Raw genomic sequence first — 22,004 nt, forward strand, 5'->3', positions numbered from 1 at the left:
AATAACCTCCCTTGGTAGTTACCTCCCTTGTGTTACCGGTAGCAGCGTCCTCTTTTCCGGCAGCCATCTTGGATTTCCTGACCTGTCCTACATTTGCGGCTAATTTTTTTTTGCATTTTATACGTTTCTGTCCTTTCACTGACTCCTTGTCTTTGCATGTAACCATGTTTTCAAACAGGATACATGACTGCGTCGATAGTTTGGGTGCTCAGCCCAAAACTAAGCCCATAACAAACTTCCAAAAAACTTGGTAAAGAAGTATATTAAAAAAATAATAATAATTTTTTTTTAAACAGAAAAAAAACAGTTGAAAATATAGAACAATATAACAACAACAAAAACTATTAGGGTGGGGGCATACCCATGAAAAACTAAAGAGGGGGTAGACCCATGAAAAACAAAAGGGGAGGTATACCCATGAAAAACGAAGAGGTATGCCCATGAAAAACAAAAGGGGAGGTATACCCATGAAAAACGAAGAGGTATGCCCATGAAAAACAAAAGGGGAGGTATACCCATGAAAAACAAAAGGGGAGGTACGCCCATGAAAAACGAAGAGGTATACCCATGAAAAACAAAAGGGGAGGTATACCCATGAAAAACGAAGAGGTATACCCATGAAAAACAAAAGGGGAGGTATACCCATGAAAAACGAAGAGGTATACCCATGAAAAACAAAAGGGGAGGTACACCCATGAAAAACGAAGAGGTATGCCCATGAAAAACAAAAGGGGAGGTATACCCATGAAAAACAAAAGGGGAGGTACACCCATGAAAAACGAAGAGGTATGCCCATGAAAAACAAAAGGGGAGGTATACCCATGAAAAACGAAGAGGTATACCCATGAAAAACAAAAGGGGAGGTATACCCATGAAAAACGAAGAGGTATACCCATGAAAAACAAAAGGGGAGGTATACCCATGAAAAACAAATGAGGAGGAAGTGGTGCTACAATGGCCACAATGGGGTGCCTTCTGTCACAATCAGCACTCCAGCAACTCGGGGCTTGACTCACTCAAAGTGGCAAAGCATTGAGAAAGATAACAACAAATCATGAAAAATAATCAATACTGATGAATACCAGGTGGGTTATTTTTTTTTTTCCTTCATTTTTTTTTTCAAAGAACACCAGTTAATCCAAAATTCAACCTTTCTAGGAGCACATTTTCTCCAGGTTTCCAGACAGTGTTCAGTTTAACTGTCACAGACAGTGAATGGCAGTCTTAAAACAAATCTCATTGTTTCCAAGATCAATGCAACTGTTCTAAAATTCTTCGGAAAGACTTGAATACAATTAATGCTCATGTTACAACATTCTTAATTCGTTAACAAAAATGTCAGTTGGTTTGGGGTTTGAGGTTGTTGTTTTTTGGTTTTTTTGTTTTGTTTTTTTCTTTCTTTTGTTTGTATTTTCGGTTTTTTTACAGTTGCTTACCACCCAACTGACCACTTGTTGAAATATGTTCAAAATCAGAGTTGAAAACATTTACTTCAAAAAACAATTTCAAATCAAATGGCAAGACCAAGCATATAGTTACATACATATGGCAACATAAATTATTTTCAAAATCCAGCTGGCAATCAAGTTTTGTCTTAATATACTTTAGATATCTGGAGAGAGAAAACCTAAATGCATGAACCGCAGTAAAAATGAGTCCATAATCATGAACTACACGAACTAAATAGACAAATGAAATGGAGAGTAAATAAAAACAACAAAACAAAGCAAACTGAAAAACAAACAAAGAAGGTACACCACAACTACCTCATCATAGAATGCAATGAAAGGGAACAGAATTCTCTGAAACAAACAAGGTAGTGAGGAAAGATCAAATAAGTACAATAAAAATGTTTAAAAAAGGACATTTTTTTCCCTAAAATTATGTTTAATTGCACATACTTAACTGTGACCCACTGGTGCAGACTCCGGCAGGGGTCTGGATTTCTGTCCTGTCCAAACTACTAGTCCACTATGCGGAGAAACAGAAAGAAGCTGCGGCAAATAACCTCCCTTGGTAGTTACCTCCCTTGTGTTACCGGTAGCAGCGTCCTCTTTTCCGGCAGCCATCTTGGATTTCCTGACCTGTCCTACATTTGCGGCTAATTTTTTTTGCATTTTATACGTTTCTGTCCTTTCACTGACTCCTTGTCTTTGCATGTAACCATGTTTTCAAACAGGATACATGACTGCGTCGATAGTTTGGGCGCTCAGCCCAAAACTAAGCCCATAACAAACTTCCAAAAAACTTGGTAAAGAAGTATATTAAAAAGAAAAAAGAAAAAAGAGAAAGAAAAAAACAGTTGAAAATATAGAACAATAGAACAACAACAAAAACTATTAGGGTGGGGGCATACCCAGGAAAAACAAAAAGGGGAGGTATACCCAGGAAAAACAAAAAGGGGGGGAGGTATACCCAGGAAAAACAAAAAGGGGAGGTATACCCAGGAAAAACAAAAAGGGGAGGTATACCCAGGAAAAACAAAAAGGGGGGGAGGTATACCCAGGAAAAACAAAAAGGGGAGGTATACCCAGGAAAAACAAAAAGGGGGGGAGGTATACCCAGGAAAAACAAAAAGGGGAGGTATACCTAGGAAAAACAAAAAGGGGAGGTATACCCAGGAAAAACAAAAAGGGGAGGTATACCCAGGAAAAACAAAAAGGGGAGGTATACCCAGGAAAAACAAAAAGGGGGGGAGGTATACCCAGGAAAAACAAAAAGGGGGGGGGGGTACCCAGGATAAACAAAAAGGGGAGACATACCCATGAAAAACAAAAGGGGGGGGGGGGTACACCCATGAAAAACAAAAAAGGGGTGGGGTACACCCATGAAAAACAAAAAGGGGAGACATACCAGGACATACCCATGAAAAACAAAAAGGGGGAGACATACCAGGACATACCCATGAAAAACAAAAGGGGGAGACATACCCATGAAAAACAAAAAGGGGGGGGGTACCCCCATGAAAAACAAAAAGGGGGGGGGGGTACCCCCATGAAAAACAAAAAGGGGGGGGGGGTCTCATATATTGTTTTCAAGCAAAGGTAAATATGGCAGCCATTTTGTCGTGATCTTGTTTTTTTTATTACTTGTCACAAGCCCTGAATGTGTATGTTTTGTATCATATTGCACTGATCCTCTTATTACAGTATAGTTCTGCTGATGAAGCCACTTTCTCTTTATCTCTGGTTTTATGAGGAAAAAAATCATCAATAAAAAGGAAGGGCTACATTTGGATGGTCAATCTTGACTTTGTAATCATATGATGTGTTCATATTGAGATGATGGGTTTTGATGTTCAGGCATAAACAATTATTTCATGATCTACGAGTTCTTTGGTATGTGTTTGTACTGACATGATGTGTGTCTATGTCACATGCGTAAATATTTATCATATGATTTATATGTACTTTGCTTTCTGTGTACTGTCCAAACCTTGGAGACGAACGACTGAAAAAAAAACACGGCAACAATACCCCCCTGTCACATGTACTATAAGCTAAAGACAAAGCGCCACAGTGTCACAAATCTCTTATTAATTTATGTTGTTTCAATTCTGTTTTTTTTTTTCCTTTCTGTTCCATTTTATCTGTTTTGCACCATTTTGTTCTGATAGTACCTGCTATGTCACTACAGCTTTACAGCTGATGACATTAAACATTTCAGTGTTCGGTGTGTTCTTCTAGATTTAGAGCAAAGCCGTCTTTCTATCTTCCTTGTGGTGGCTGCTGACTGATAATGTCCATGACATCGTTGTCCTCAGACTTGCTGCTGTCGGTGCCGCTGTGGCTGTTGATGATGATGATGATGTTTCTGCTGCCACAGCAGTTATCAGCCACGGTGCCGTTGCTGCTGTTGTGTAGAACTTTATATCTGTGGTGTTGCTGTTGTCATCGTCCATACGTCCAAGTGGTTGTGAAGTGGTGGTATACCTGCATTCATTCAGCCCATCTTGAAATGCAGCAACATTAAAAAAAGGAAAGAAAAAACAACAGTGAAATGAAATAACAATAATGACTCAAATAATCAAACAGAAGCACAACACACTCCTCTGCTACAATTCAGAGCTCAATGCCCCTCAAAGAAAAACTATCATAATGCAAAGGAGCTTGGTAGAACAGAATCACACACACAAATATATTCACACACAAAATTATGATGGAACAGATTCACATATACACTTGCTGTAAGCACACACACACACACACACACACACACACACACACACACACACACACACACACACACACAGATAATGCACAGAAACATGCAGCTCACAAACAACAATAATCTGTCCATAAACTTAAACAATCAAGAAACATATAAATGAACATCCTCCCCCCAAGTATTTGTAGTTCTTGTTACTGTTGTTATTGTTGTATCGCTGAGTGCTGCAAAGGAAATGTTTCCTGTTCAAGCGTACAAGCATGTATATGTGCACTTGTATTATTCTGGATCAGGGAAATTTACCTTAAAACAGTCAACAAACACACACACACACACACACACACACACACACACACACACACACATGTATAAAAGAGCACTGAAAATAGTATTGTTAAAACCGAACTCCCTGACCCCAATGGACTATAAACTACTTAACATATTATCCTTTCACAACAGGCTGTACTTCAACAAAGCTGTTTGCATGCATGATGTTATGTATGGAAATGCTCCAAAAAAGATTGCAGACAAATTTAAAACTAATGAACACAGACACAACCACATGCTCTGCATACCCAGACCAAGAAACAACCTTTACAAATCCAGCTTTCTGTATTCTGGTGGAAAATTATGGAATAATCTCCCACTCACTCTGAAAAGTATTGTAAATAAGAATGTGTTTAAGAAAAATCTGAAGAATCACCTCATTGAAAATAATTAACAGTAATACAAAATTTGACCTGTTAGTCTAATATTCCTATTAATTGTGAAATGTTTTGTATATGCTTGTGTTGGCAAGGATTTTGCACTAAATGGGGGAACATGTGCATGTGGATGGGCTGGGCATGGTGTAATTGTGTCCGAGAATTTGTATTCAGTGGTGTGTGGTGTGTGTGTGTGTGTGTGTGTGTGTGAAATTGAAATGCAATTGTGTATTTCTTCATCACAATATTCTTGTATATATATATATGCATTTTGTTGTTGTTGTTGCTCTTCATCTGCTTGTTTCCCCTCTCTCTCTCTCTCTCTCTCTCTCTCTCTCTCTCTCTCCCCCTATTTTTTCTTCTATTTTTTTCTTTCTTTTCCCTTCTCTTTAATTTTTTTTTTTAATTATTATTTTCATTGATGGCTTGATGTAAAAAAGCAATTGTTGCTTATTCAATTTACCATCATGAAATAAAATCTTGACTTGACACCCACACACGCACACATATAGAGGCTAACACACGCACCAATTACTACAATCCCATCTTCCCACCTGCACACACAAATATACACACGCCTGTCAGTGGATATGCAAAGCACAGCCTGTTCTGAACTGCAAAACAGTGTTCAGATAGAAGTCAGGAATCAAACTGTGATAAAACGGAGTGAGCAATAAGTGTTCTGGGGACACCTGTCTTCGTGGTAGACCAGTGTGTGAGCCTGCATGTTTCATGTGATGTAAAAGACGGGAAGAATGGTTTTCCAAGTTTTTTACACAGTACACCACAATACCACACAACACAACATAGCATACCACAATACCACAACACGGTACACCACAATACCACACAACATAGTACACCACAATACAACACAACATAGTACACCACAATACCACAACACAGTACACCACAATACCACACAACATAGTACACCACAATACAACACAACATAGTACACCACAATACCACACAACACAGTACACCACAATACCACGCAACATAGTACGCCACAATACCACACAACATAGTACACCACAATACAACACAACATAGTACACCACAATACCACACAACACAGTACACCACAATACCACACAACATGGCATATCACAATTCCACAACACAGTACACCACAATACCACACAACATAGTACACCACAAAACAACACAACATAGTACACCACAATACCACACAACACAGTACACCACAATACCACACAACATAGTACGCCACAATACCACACAACATAGTACACCACAATACAACACAACATAGTACACCACAATACCACACACACCACAATACCACACAACACAGTACACCACAATACCACACAACATGGCATACAACAATATCACACAACATAGTAAGCACACAACATAGTACACCACAATACCACACAAAATGGCAAACAACAATATCACACAACATAGTAAGCACACAACACAGTACACCACAATACCACACAACATAGTACGCCACAATACCACACAACATAGTACACCACAATACAACACAACATAGTACACCACAATACCACACAACACAGTACACCACAATACCACACAACATAGTACGCCACAATACCACACAACATAGTACACCACAATACAACACAACATAGTACACCACAATACCACACACACCACAATACCACACAACACAGTACACCACAATACCACACAACATGGCATACAACAATATCACACAACATAGTAAGCACACAACATAGTACACCACAATACCACACAAAATGGCAAACAACAATACCACACAACACAGCATACCACAATACCATACAACACAGCATTCCACACAACACAGTACACCACAATAATAATAATAATAATAATAAAAATAATGGACATTTATGTGTCAGAACACATTTCTCCAGAAATACTGCTCAAAGCACTTTACATTTCATTCCCCACTCTCTGCCTCCCCATCAATATTCCCCTCCACCTCCTACCCCCACCCACTCACACGTACAGAAGCATGTGAAAAACTTGCATAAATGAACATTGGAAACTACCCACCCACCTATGACATCCTCCAGAAAATGCATCCCTGCAACACGTACTGAGGCACACAAATGCATGGACACTCACCAACACCCTCACACACACACGGCAAACAGCCTCTCCATAACAAAACATGCACCCAAAGCCAGATCACACCAAGATTCTAAAAAAACAAATAAATAAAAATAAAATACAGTACACCACAATACCACACAACACAGTACACCACAATATCACACAACATGGCATACCACAATACCACACAACACAGTACACCCCAATACCACACAACATGGCATACCACAATACCACACAACACAGCACACCACAATACCACACAACACAGTACACCCCAATACCACACATGGCATACCACAATATCACACAACACAGTACACCCCAATACCACACAACACAGTACACCCCAATACCACACAACACAGTACACCCCAATACCACACAACACAGCACACCACAATACCACACAACACAGTACACCACAATATCACACAACATGGCATACCACAATATCACACAACACAGTACACCCCAATACCACACAACACAGTACACCACAATACCACACAACATGGCATACCACAATACCACACAACACAGTACACCCCAATACCACACAACACAGTACACCACAATATCACACAACATGGCATACCACAATACCACACAACACAGTACACCCCAATACCACACAACACAGTACACCACAATATCACACAACATGGCATACCACAATACCACACAACATAGTACACCCCAATAACACACAACATGGCATACCACAATACCACACAACACAGTACACCACAATACCACACAACACAGTACACCCCAATACCACACAACATGGCATACCACAATATCACACAACACAGTACACCCCAATACCACACAACATGGCATACCACAATACCACACAACACAGTACACCCCAATACCACACAACATGGCATACCATATCACACAACACAGTACACCACAATACCACACAACACAGTACATCACAATACCACACAACATGGCATACCACAATACCACACAACATGGCATACCACATTATCACACAAGGCATATCACACAGCACAGTACACCAAAATGCCACACAACACAGTACACCACGATACAACACAACACGGCAAGACACAACCCAATACCCACCTAAGGCTTGAACCTGAAGAGTACGGCCACCATCATAGGAAGGATGACTCCACACAGGCTGACAGACATCTTCCCCGCTCCACCCGCTGTCAACAACAAGACCAGATCAAAGCTGTGTCAACTAAACCACTAAGTTTTCCGGCTCACACAATGTCAAACACACATAACGAACGAACATGATTTGCTGACAGAATACTGACACATAAAAATTCCTACACATTCACCCACCTCCAACACATAACTTTGTAAGAATGGCTATTCAGTTTTATTTTACTTAGCTGATTATTTTTCTCCAAACAAACTGACCAGATATCAACTAGAGGGCACCACAAAGAGTCTCTGGATCATACAGTTCTTGCAAAATATCTCCTGAGAATTTAAACCAGTCTTCTTCAAAATGTTGATGCCACAACAGTCTCTGACTCAAGGTCCTTTTTAATGTTTGCAAGCACTGGACATGCTTGAAATTATGAATGTGGACAGTGAAGAAGACGACGCTAAGGAAGGTCATTCTGATGAGACCAAGACTTACTCAGTTATTGCTCTTTTTTATTTATTTCTATGTTTAGTGCTTGTAAGTCTGTGGAAACATTCACAAAATAGTATGAACACATAATAATTTCAATACTCAACAAATCACAAAGTGAGTTCTTCTGCTTTATTTCCATGTGAAAGCAGAACTCATTGTGCAGTCTGTGTACCTCAAAGCATTAATTCCTACAGAGATGCTACAGTAGTTTCAGTGTACATAGTACTAACACAGCTTTTTTCCCCAGCACCCCAAAAAGTGACGACAGTGAAGATGTTCACAGTATACATCTTCAAGTGAACACAATACTGAATACTGCAGTTTTTCCTATCTTATATGTTCTGCATTCAGAATACCATATGCAAAATAGGCCACTCTGTGAAATAACTAAAATATTTTCATCAAGAGAATATATACTGACTGTTCAAGGTAATGGTAGTGAATTCTTCTCTCTTTATTTCCTTTTTATTTTTTTTATTTCAGTCATTTTATAAAATGTCTGAAAATCATCTTCAGGCATTTTAGTAAACAAGACAAAAACAAACAAAAAAAACCCATCCAGCACAAAGTCTAAATAATTGTATATATAATCATATATCATTGTACAAAACTCCTCTCTAACTGAGTGTGCATGCTTGACACTTACTGTGCATTATGTTCACATCAGTCAAGTTGTACTTTGAAGTATCACTAAGTATTTTAATTCTTCGTTAGGTTTTACTCAATACATGATGTAAATATCACTGATCGGTATCAATTCATTTACTTAAAGAAAATGTGTGTGTGTGACAGTGTGTGTGTGGGTTTACTGTACGTGTGTTTGTGTGAATCAGAATCAATTATATTGTCAATTCAATCTAAACAAGTTTCAGTTTCAGTAGCTCAAGGAGGCATCACTGCGTTCGGACAAATCCATATACGCTACACCACATCTGCCAAGCAGATGCCTGACCAGCAGCGTAATCCAATGCGCTTAGTCAGGCCTTGAGAAAAAAAAAGGGGGGGGGGGTGAATAAATAAATAACAGATAAATACATAAAAAAATAACTACAACCACTACTAATAATATGTATAAGGCGCAAAAACTTGATGAAGTCAACAATAAGCATACATAAATAAATAAATAATAATTATAATATAAAAAAAGTAGTAATAATAATATGATGATAATAATAATAATAAATAAATAAATAAAAGACAACAATGATCATAAATAAGAAAATAAATGTAAAACATGGAGACACACATTCCCACATACACCCACATATGCATAACAGATATGCACCAAACATGCACTTTCACAGACAGTGAAAGCACAGTCAAATGCACATAAACGTACATGAGCCCCAACACACACACACACACACACACACACATTATCCTGCACCTCCTCTACCCCCCTCCTCCACACATTCATTTCTAGGCTACGTATCGCAGCTTCCACGACACACACACACACACACACACACACACAGATGAACACTTACTTGTACAAGCACACACACATACGCCCATATCCCCCACCCCCAACCCCACACACATATATACAAAGATGTATATATACACACCCGCACGTTCCAATATTCCGTTGCTCCCACAGTGTAGGCATGCATACACATACATACCTCATCCTCTACCCCCCCTGTCCCCCCCCCCCCCCACACACACACACACATACGCACATGCACAGAACTCTCCTGACACTTGTGTACGCTTACACCCTCGCGCATGCACAATCGCACTCAAACACACAGACCCACACATACACACAAACACACACGCACAGAGGCTGCCACTGATTGGCCGCAAGAGGGATGGGAAAAGATCTCTGATGCCAAGAACGTGGCGTCTAGTGTGTTGCTCAGTCTAAACAAGGTTTACACATATCACACACACACACACACACACACAAAGTCAGTGAACAATAAATAAAACAAAACTGAACAGAACAAGAAATTCAATCATTCTCACTGGGATGATGTTTTTAGCAACAGTTGTGAACAAATTTCCAAACTTGTCCATAAGTGTGTGTGTGTGTGTGTGTGTGTGTAAGTGTGTGTGCATGTGTGTGTGCGTGTGCGTGTGTGTGTGTGTGTGTGTGTGTGCGTGCATGTGTATGTGTGTGTGCGTGTGTGCACCGCTATCCTAAAAGATGTGTTCCCAGTCTCTTCCACTCACTACTGAACGAGAGCTTCCCACAGTTGCCTTTGTCCACAGTGATTTTCTTGGGGTCTGTCTCAACACAAACAGAACACATCAGCTCAGCTCCACGGTCCTTTGTCGCATTCCCATAGTACTTTAATGCAAATGTCTTCATGCCCCCGCTGAATTTTGTACACCCGCAATGGCCGGCAACTGTAGGGGATTGTTCACTGCCGCACGGATCCGTGAGTTCCACTGGGCATAGTGAGATGGTTCTATCCTCACCAGCGCGCTTCAACTGGAAATTCAGAGTCGTGGGAATGGCAATGCAGTTCGCTTCTTTTATTTCTTCAATGTTGACACTGCAGCTGACATCATTTAGTGCATCATTGGCGAATTCTTTTGGACAATCCATGACAATGGTGACTGCATCTGTGGAATACACAAGAATTTTTAAAAAACACACATTATACACATATTTGTAGTATTACTTATTTTTTTTGTAATATTACCATGTATGAACATCAGTATTGATTCGTGCCACATCATCAACATCTCCAGAAAGAGGGAACCAACCTCTGTCAACATTAAAGTCTGAGTGGCCAGTCCCATATGACAGTCAACAGCCATTGTGTACCTTGACGTCAAACTGACAAAAGACCTCCACAAAGGACTTCAGCACCCACACAACACGCAAATGCTGACAAAATCTCAGCCTTCCCCAACAGACGCATCCACTTGCAATTGATGCCGCATTTTTGGAACTTCACTTGATTTTGATGGCCAAGTGGCAACATGTCCACCTTGGAGGTGAGAGAATCTGAGCCCGTAGGATCAAATCCCACACTTGCCAGTATTTTCTATTCCACACTTACCAGTATTTTCTATAGCACACTTGCCAGTATTTTCTGTACCATACCACACTTGTCAGTATTTTCTATACCACACTTGTCAGTATTTTCTGTACCACACTTGTCAGTATTTTCTGTACCACACTTGCCAGTATTTTCTATACCACACTTGCCAGTATTTTCTGTACCACACTTGTCAGTATTTTCTATACCACACTTGTCAGTATTTTCTGTACCACACTTGTCAGTATTTTCTGTACCACACTTGTCAGTATTTTCAATACCACACTTGCCAGTATTATCTATACCACACTTGCCAGTATTTTCTATACCACACTTGCCAGTATTTTCTATACCACACTTGCCAGTATTTTCTGTATTCTGTACCACACTTGTCAGTATTTTCTGTACCACACTTGCCAGTATTTTCTGTATTCTGTACCACACTTGTCAGTATTTTCTGTACCACACTTGTCAGTATTTTCTGTACCACACTTGTCAGTATTTTCTATACCACACTTGTCAGTATTTTCTGTACCACACTTGCCAGTATTTTCTATACCACACTTGCCAGTATTTTCTGTACCACACTTGCCAGTATTTTCTATACCACACTTGTCAGTATTTTCTGTACAACACTTGCCAGTATTTTCTATACCACACTTGCCAGTATTTTCTGTACTATACTTGCCAGTATTTTCTGTACCACACTTGCCAGTATTTTCTGTACCACACTTGTCAGTATTTTCTGTACCACACTTGCCAGTATTTTCTGTACCACACTTGTCAGTATTTTCTATACCACACTTGTCAGTATTTTCTATACCACACTTGTCAGTATTTTCTGTACTACACTTGCCAGTATTTTCTGTACAACACTTGCCAGTATTTTCAATACCACACTTGCCAGTATTTTCTGTATTCTGTACCACACTTGTCAGTATTTTCTGTACCACACTTGCCAGTATTTTCTGTATTCTGTACCACACTTGCCAGTATTTTCTCCCCCTCAACTAGACTTTCAGTGGTGGTCTGGATGCTAGTCATTTGAATAAGATGATTACTCGAGGTCCTGCGTGTAGCTTGTACTAAGCACATGTAAAAGAGCCCATGGCAACAAAGGGTTCTCCCTGGCAAAATTCTGGAGAAAAATCCACCTTGGTCAGAAAACAAATACATCAACAGGCAGAAAAAAAGAAGAAAATAATAATTTTAAAAAAGGATGGCGCTGCACAATAGTAGTGCACTCTCCCTGGGGGGAGCAGACCAAATTCCACATAGAGAAATCTGTTGTGACAAAAGAGTAATGCAACAGGACCTGGTGACTTTGTCATGAGCTGGTCTGGAACCGAGCTGTCAGGCGCAATGACACATGACTTCATCCACACTACAACTGGTACAAGTGCCTCTAAAAATCTGTCTTTTCCAGCATAACAAATGAGCCCCCTCCTTTTCTCATGCTGTTAGTTACTGTTGATTGAAATAATAGTGAATGTTTCATATACCATAATTTTCATCCAAATTTGGTTTTATCCAGTTGGTTGACAATGAATTTGTTTTTATCTAAGATGATGTGCATTTGGATTTTTCATTTCTCCCTCTCCATAAATTTTTACTCCATTTTTCTGTGCATTTATATTTACAGTGTGTGTGTGTGTGTGTTGCAATACAACGTCAGCGGGGAAAAAAAAGGCCAGCAATTGTTTAATTTTTCTTGTTGGAAGAGGCTTTCTGTGTAATTTATTTCATGCAGCCAAGACAATTTCGTAAACTTAAGTAATGTTACAAAGATGAGCAACGTAGTCTGATCTATCCTGAGGTTTAATACCAGAAAAATACTATCATCATTTATGTTGTGTTTCATATAGTTTGTATTCTGTTTCTGATAGTTATGTTATTTTAATTGTTTATGTTTAATTTTGGTGTAAAATACTATTGCTGTTATATAATATCCTCCATGTCCCAAAAGGGGTGAAAGGATTAAATATTCTTGATTCTTAATTCTTGATTCTTGTGTGTGTGTGCACGCACGCTCGCCAGCACATGTGTGTGTGTGTGTGTGTGTGTGTATGTGTGTGTATGTGCATGCATGTGTGTACGTGTGCATTCATCTGACTATGCATGCATGGTGTTTAGTATTATGATTACATGGATGATACACAGATGTTCACTATGTGGTCAATAGCGAATGCATGGGAGAAGGAGTGAGGGGGGAGTTTGTATAGAAGTTTTACTTGTGATGATGATTTATATGTGAAATGTTTATTTTTGAAAACTTACTCTGTGAATGTTATGTGCCTTGAGCATTGCTATATTTTAATGAAAGTCAAAGAACTTTATAAGAATTTTATTTTGTATCTAATGTAAACACATTTCATGTAATTTGAACATGTGATATGATCTGACAGGTTACTATATATATGTTTTCGACTGGCTTCAACAGATTGATAAACAACATGTAAAGTGATGCATGTGGCAGAACAAATCCAAACAAAACATACACTTTGAAACTAAATAGTATTACAGTAAAATCATGTGAAAATGAAAAAGAACTTTGAGTCACTTTTGATAGAAATCTTACATTTGACCAACACATTCATACCACATTCATAACGACATAAGTAAAGCAAATCAAATGATCAGAATAATCAAAAGAACTTTTACTTATCTTGACTGTGGTATTTTTGTAAAATCATACAAAGCTCTAGTGCGACTTCTTGGAGTATAGAAATACTGTGTGGTGTCCTTATCTCAAGTGACAATCTATTGCAATTGAGAGGGTGCATAGAAGAGACACAAAAATTGTACATGATTGTAAGCACATGACTTATAATGATCAATAAACGTATCTTAAATTATTTTTCCTTAAGGATAGAAGGCTGTGTGGTGATCTCATTGAAACATATAAACTTAATGGTCATGTTGATGTGTCTTGGGATCAGTTCTTCTCTGCACCTCAGTACAGTTCCACAAGAAATACTGATGGAAAAATGTTTGTACAATGTTCAAAAATTAATACAATAAAGTTTCGCTTCAGTTATCAAGTTACTAATGTATGGAATCAACTGTCAACTCAGCTAAAACAAGTACCATTTACTAACTCATTCAAAAATCAACTGGACAAAAATTCTTTTAAAAATCTTAAATTTTTAGAGAGTTTGGTGAATGAATAAACTGTAAATGAAGCGTCAGACCTTGACCGACATCCCTACCAAATTCTGTTATGGAACATATATGGGACTGTTTAAAAGTTTTTAAACGTTGTTTTGTCCCTATCGTACCTCAACTACTACTACAAACATCCGTCTTTCAGAACTTGATTGTTTCTACATTGTTTTTAGCCGGCAATATCAGTCCTTTGGCACTGCAATACACAAGAAATATACTGTGTATAGAGCTCCAGGAATTTAGGATGCTAAAATTGTATATTACCAAACTGGGCAAGTCCCCACAGCTGGGAAATAATACACAAAACAAAAAACAAAAAAGGATTATTTTCTCTGTCGAGATATGTTAATGGGCGTGGACCAATCGCATTCAACAGTTTCGGTTTCAACAAAGAACTGAAAACGTGTATTATTCCTTCCAGCAGCTGGTCAAAGCTAGACAAGAATGACAAGTATAGAAAATTACTTTGTCCTCTGGTATCACAATACTTCTGTTCTCACCTGACAGGGAACAGAGGTGGATGAAAGCTGCAAAACTGACAAATTTCCTGAAAGCTGCCATTTTTCTCACACAACCAGGAAGAAGAGCTCAGTGTCATGGTCACTAATCTAAAAATAGGAGACACTCACACTTTGCTTCCGGACTTGTTTTCGCAAATCAGTCCATGGTTTGTGTTATGGGTTTAGCTTAAGGCCATTTTCCTCCAGCTGAAATCATATAAATGAAGAAAATAAAAGGCAACAGCACAAATAATCTATTTGGAGAAATATTTTAATGATTAAAAATGCACTGAAAGCAGCGAGTCAAAATTCCCCCTGTCTTGGCTTCGAGTCAAGTGCTGTACGGCTGTAGACCTCGAGTGGTTCAATACCGAGAACTTCACACTCGGACACTGACACACATGCACACAAATACCACCACCACAACCACCACCATTTATTTTCAGACATTTGTCGTGTTTTCCACCACACACATACACATAACATACAACATACAAACATACATACATACATGCTTGTTTAGATTTGAACATACATGCTTAGTTCATACATCCACACACATCCAGCGCTCGACCACACACAGAGGCACAAAAGACAGACACAATCTGTTCTTCTTTTTTTTCCGGTTTTTTTTCTTTTTTCTGTTCTTTTCTTTTCTTTCTTTCTTTCTTTTTTACTTCTTTTTTCCGGTTTTTTTTTTCTTTTTCTTTCTTTCCTTTTTTTTTTTTTTTTTTTTTCTTCTTTTTTCCGTTTTTTCCTTTTCTTTTCTTTCTTTCTTTCTCTTTTTTTTCTTTCTTTTTTTTTTTACTTTCTTTCTTTCTTCTTTGGTTCCCAAAGGCCGACTTGCCCGAAAGGCAGTATTATAGAGCTAGTGTAATCTTGCCTCCTAGTTCGAGAGTCATATATAGTCCTTCACAAAAGACTGAGCTGGAAATGAATTCCCACTGCAAGGAGAAACAGTTCTCAATTTGTTGTTGACCGAACTGTCAGTTTATGTACATTACAATGCAATGCAATGCAATGCAATACAATGCAATGCAATGCAATGCAATACAGGTGTTATAGTGTGCCAGCAGTGTCACCCCCCACCACCCACACACTGTCCCCTTACCCCCCCCCCAACCCCCCCATCCCTTCCCCCCCCCCCCCCCCCCCCCCCTCCCCCCCCCCCACACACACACACACCTCTCCTTCTTATCTCCCTTCCCACTCCATCCAAAGTCCAGTCTTTTAGAAGGGACTGTGCAACTCCTCTTCACTAAAAAAATAAAATAAAATAAAATAAAAAGTCACCTGTGCTGGTCAGGCAACCAGGCTTTTGAAAACAAGAGAACGCTGGCCATTGAGGAGAAGGGTTAGCGACGTTTTCCCTTGCCACACCTGTGGGAAGTGTTGCGCAACCTGAGAGAGGGCACACCTACAGATAAGCCTGCCTGGTCGGTCTGACGGGAGACTCCATCGTCATCAAATGTTCGGAAACCGTGAGACTTGTGTGAATGTACGTAACGCCGCGGGAATTCGAACATGCGTGTGTCAGATAAGAAGTATTAATTAGTCCACTAGATAAAAATTAATTGCTTAGGCCCGTCGCCCACGGGGCGTCAGCGACAGCCGCGCATCATTTTTTGATGCCTTGCTACATTGTCGCGCCGACGCCTGAAACTTGTAGCGAGGCGTGTCGCTCGCACACGCGCGACAAATCTCCCCAGGCATCACGCATCACGCTCCATATTTGGAAAGTCACGTGCTGTCAGTGTCGCCCTGACGATGATTTATTGTTGATACTGAAGAGGAAATTATGGTTGACTGTTGCCATGAAAATACCCCCCACTTTTTCCGAGGAAAAGATGATGTTTTTGATGATGTTGTTGTTATTTTTTGTTGTTGTTGTTTTTGTTGTTTTTTTTACATTTGAAATGGGGCAACATTTAGATATAACATGTTTTTTGTTGTTTTATACTGTTTGTTTCTTTATTTTCTTTTGACGTTTTTTCAAACACATCACCGCGTTTCCTTGAATTTATTCATCACACACCTTGTCCACCTTGTTTATTAGTTATTATTCAGTCACTTTTCCATGCATGATATTGATATTCATTGCAAAATCAATCATTTGATCAATCATTCAGTCACTCACCAGTCACTATATTAATTGTTACATCAACCAAATGATCTCTCATCTGTTAACTGTCTCAAACAATGTAATGAAATAAAATATGTGTTGTTTAGCACTGACCCTTTCTTTCAGTGAATATATTCTGCATTGTACTTGTTTATCTAATATTGTACTATTCATTATACAGGTCTATCTGTCCAACTGTCTGTCTGTCCTTAATAATTTGTTTAATGATTCATGCATTTACTTCTTAATTTACTTGTACTTAATTATTCATTCCAAATATTTGACATGACAAGATGAACTATAACAATTTATACTCTTGACTGATTGTTCATTTATTTCATCTTTCTTTTTTAAACTCGTTTATTTATTTTAAGATTCTTTTCCTATCACACTAGAAATAACAAAAACATTACATGGTATGCAAAAGACACTTGGCTACAGTATTTTTCTGTCTTGGTGACCAGACACAGCTATAGTGTGCAGAATCACAAATAAACAAATCTAGTTTTAAACACACACACACACACACACACACACACACACACACACACACACACACACACACACACACATATATATATATATATATATATATATGTATACAGGGAGAGAGACAGAGACAGAGAGACACAGATAGAGACACAGAGAGAGTTGGTGGACTGATCTTTTGACTGGAGAGTGTGAGAGAGAATATGTGTGAGTATATATATATATATATATATGTGTGTGTGTGTGTGTGGGGGGTGTAGGTGTGTGTGGGTGTGTGTTGTGTGTGTCCTCTATGTGTTGATGTTTACAATCAGATACAAAAAGTGTATATATACTATATATAAGAAAATGTAATAATTTGTTTAAGAATAATTCTACATTGGAACCAAACCTGGTTGTTGCATCTTTCATTTACATTAGTGTTTATGTGTGAGAATCCTGTACATGCAATTGTGACAATTCTTTTCTTCTCCATATCAGTTGCACAGCTTCATAAAATAAACTGTGCCTGTTATAACTGCAGATACAATCAGATTCCAACATTTTACAATTCCAAACAAAATGGTTTGAAAAGAAAGATAAGAAATTACAATTGCAATCAGACCATGAAGGATAAATCAATTATGTAAGCATGTATTTGTGTTGAACCAACAGTTCTCCAATAGAAAGTAACACAAGTTACAATTGAAAACATCAAAACACACTGATATTATACAATGGTGTGTAAGTTAGCAAACAGTGTTATTAAAACACTTATATACATAATTACTAGTCATTTGGCAAACTCTGTAAGAACAAACTGCTGGGAAATATTTATTTCAGCTGAAGCTGAAATAAGATAGATAAGTATGATAGGTAGGGAAGTTAAAATGCTATCTGAAATCAGTTGCTTTCCAAACACCAATCATACTGTTAATATTTGTGATTTGGATGAGAAAATAGTCACACATAGCTGCAGTCTGCATTAATCCCATGACATTTGTATACAGTGAGCATGTGGATGAAGGAGAACATAAAGGAATGACTGTGTGTGTGTGTGTGTGTGTGTGTGTGTGTGTGTGTGTGTGTGTGTGTGTGTGTGAGTGTGTGTGTGTTTTCAGTAGTGTGTGTGTGAGTGTTCAGTAGTGTGTGTTCAGTAGTGTATGTTCAGTAGTGTTTGTGTGAATGTTCAAGAGTGCTTTTGTGTGTGATGTGGTGTGGTGGTGGTGGTGGTGGTGGTGTGTGTGTGTGTGTGTGTGTGTGTGTGTGTGTGTGAGTGAGTGGTTTTGTGTGTGTGTGTGTGTGTGTGTGTGTGTGTGTGTGTGTGTGTGTGTGTGTGTGCAGTAGTGTTTGTGTGAGTGGGTAGTGTGGTGTGTGTGTGTGTGTGTGTGTTCAGTAGTGTTTGTGTGACTGTGAGTGTTCAGTAGTATTTTTGTGTGTGGTGTGGTGTGGTGTGGTGTGTGTGTGTGTGTGTGTGTGTGTGTGTGTGTGTTCAGTAGTGTTTGTGTGAGTGTTCAGTAGTATTTTTGTGTTTGGTGTGGTGTGGTGTGGTGTGATGTGTGTGTGTGTGTGTGTGTGTGTGTGTGTGTGTGTGTGTGCTTGCACATAATGTGTGGGTGAAAATAAAGTAGAAGTGTGTACTGCTCTAAAAGATATTTGGAAATCCAGTCATCCTTACAATTTCAGGTTGTTGCATCTTTCATTTACATTAGTATTGATGTGTGAGAATCCTGTACATGCAATTGTGACAGTTATTTTCTTCTCCACATCAGTGGCACAGCTTCATACCAATAAACTGTGCCTGATATAACTGCAGATGCAATCAGACTCTAACATTTTTCAGTTCCAAACTATGATTTGAAAAGGAAGAAAAGAAATTACAACTGCATTCAGACCATGAAGGAGAAATCAATTATGTAAGCATATATTTGTGTTGAACTAACAGTTCTCCAATATGAAGTAACACAAGTTACAACTAAACTGAAAACATCAAAACACACTGATACTAATCAACGGTGTTTAAGTTATCAAACAGTGTTATAAAAAAAAACACACTGATATACATAATGACAAGTCATTTGGCAAACACTGTGAGAACAAACTGCTGGCTAATGTTTATTTCAGGTGAAGGTAGGGGGCTGAAGGTGAAATCAGGCAGGTAAGTCTTTGATTGCACTCAGACCTATGATGGATGATAAGCTATGTCAAAAGACAATCAAATTAGAACTATGACAGGAAGTGAAGTTAAAATGCTATCTGAAATCAGTTGTTTACCAAACACTAATCATACTGTTAATATTTGTTATTTGTATGAGAAAATAGTCACACTTAGCTACAGTCAGCATAAATCCCATAATATTTGTATTCTGTCCGCTTACAAACATTTTATTTAGGTTGCTGCCAACATTTGTAAATAGTATTGAGAAAATAGCTCCACATAATAAATAATGCTGCATTCAGTATTTGTTTCACTTGGGGGAAAATAAATTGAAAATTACACTAACCTGCAGTCAGTTTACCACATGTATATATCTCACACTTTGTTTTACTCAGCTTAACATATGCTGTATGCCTGCTTACAAACAACTGATTGCTGTAGGGGATATATTGTAATATTGTAATATCTGGTCAGCCATGCCCATTAACTAATATAGATATAAAAAGTTATGTTAGAATAATATCAAAATAAATCATAATTATGATTGATAAGAAAGTTAACATGCGGTTTAAAATCAGTAGTTCACCAATATTTGATCATAATTTCATGCTAATATTTGTGATTTCATGGGGAAATAGTCACACTTAGCTGCTGTCAGTATGATATTTGTATTCTGACTGTTTACAAACATTCAATTTAAGTTGCAACCAACATTTGTAATCAATATTGGTAAAATAGCACACCAGTAAAAAAAAAAAAAAAAAAAAAATTAATAAAAAAATAATAAAAAATTAGTTATGGTTGCAATCAATATTTCTTTCAGTTGATTTGTTGGTTATCCCAGCACATTACTTCAGGATCAGTGAACTGTCAAAATTGCAGAACTCAAATATTTGATTTTACATGTTCATGTATTATTATGTCTAATGTTATTTATGTGCTCTCAGTGTCTACACAGTGAGCATGTGGATGAAGGAGTAAATGAAGGAATGACTCTGTGTGTGTGTGTGTGTGTGTGTGTGTGTGTTCATTAGTATTTGTGTGAGTGCTCAGTAGTGTTTGTGTGTGTGTGTGTTTGTGTTCAGTACTGTTTGAGAGTTCAGTCATGTTTTTGTGTGTGGTGTGGTACAGTGTGTGTGTGTGTGTGTGTGTGTGTGTGTGTGTGTGTTCAGTACTGTTTGTGTCAGTGTGTGATGTGGTGTGTGTATGTGTGTGTTTAGTAGTGTTTGTATGTGGTGTCGTGTGTGTGTGTGTGTGTGTTCAGTAGGGTTTGTGTGAATGTTCAGTCGTATTTTTGTGTGGTAGTGGTGGTGGTGGTGGTGTGTGTGTGTGTGTGTTTACTTGCACATGATGTGTGTGTGGAAATAAAGAAGAAGTGTGTACAGCTCTAAAAGATATTTGGAAATCCAGTTATCCTTACAATTTCAGTCAAAGATACTTTCGTTCTCAGAATATTCTCAGGCAGGAATTACAAACGTTACCATGTGAGTTACTGTTCAAAGTAGAAAGTCAACATTGTGGGGGCACTCACAGAAATCACTCTTAAACAGACATGCGTTCAGATGTAATGACAATCTTTTCATCCAAACAGTCTAATCGTTTACTTCCAAAACACTTTGTTTTCATGATTAATTGAGCAACGTCAAACGAATGAATCGAGTCCAAACGATGTCAGCCATTTTGTGTGAAACGAGCGGATCTCGTGATTGGTTGTTCCATACGTCCGTCTCTTTTGTCGCGGGGAAATAGGACAAGTCAAAGCAAAATTACCTGCTGAGACTGGTAGGTGTCATAGTATTCTACGTGAAAACACTTGTCGTAACTGTAATGGGGGTGTGATCGGAGACAAATTTCATTTTATCATGGAATGCCTGAAATTTGCAGATATTCAAAACAACTTGAAGCTCCTTCCAAAGAAATATTTGATTCCGATATCCATTTTTAATTTTGGCAACAAGCTGAAAACTGGGAGGACAGCGTGTTTGAAAAAAAGG

General features: G+C 38.4%; 1 protein-coding gene and 1 long non-coding RNA gene across 2 annotated transcripts in view; one reads left to right on the plus strand and one right to left on the minus strand.

Moving 5' to 3' along the window:
- LOC143291677 (uncharacterized) overlaps positions 1–1,124 on the plus strand; it is a 5,471-nt gene extending 4,347 nt beyond the window's left edge. The window contains exons 1-2 of the long non-coding RNA XR_013056560.1: positions 1–686; positions 737–1,124. The exon at positions 1–686 is cut by the window's left edge and continues 4,347 nt beyond it. This is a non-coding gene — a long non-coding RNA (uncharacterized LOC143291677). The remainder of the gene's footprint in view (positions 687–736) is intronic.
- Positions 1–15,394, minus strand: part of LOC143291676 (uncharacterized) — a 17,376-nt gene extending 1,982 nt beyond the window's left edge. Inside the window, exons 1-4 of the mRNA XM_076601687.1 lie at positions 15,263–15,394; positions 10,780–11,175; positions 8,073–8,158; positions 1–3,932 (exon numbers count right to left, since the gene is read on the minus strand). The exon at positions 1–3,932 is cut by the window's left edge and continues 1,982 nt beyond it. Coding sequence (XP_076457802.1) covers positions 8,073–8,158; positions 10,780–11,175; positions 15,263–15,323 — 543 coding nt within the window. The 5' untranslated portion in view covers positions 15,324–15,394 and the 3' untranslated portion in view covers positions 1–3,932. The remainder of the gene's footprint in view (positions 3,933–8,072; positions 8,159–10,779; positions 11,176–15,262) is intronic.
- Between the last annotated feature and the right edge of the window lie 6,610 nt (positions 15,395–22,004).

The sequence above is a fragment of the Babylonia areolata genome, chromosome 17 (genome assembly GCF_041734735.1).
Source record: "Babylonia areolata isolate BAREFJ2019XMU chromosome 17, ASM4173473v1, whole genome shotgun sequence".
Classification (NCBI taxonomy): Eukaryota; Metazoa; Mollusca; class Gastropoda; order Neogastropoda; family Buccinidae; genus Babylonia; species Babylonia areolata.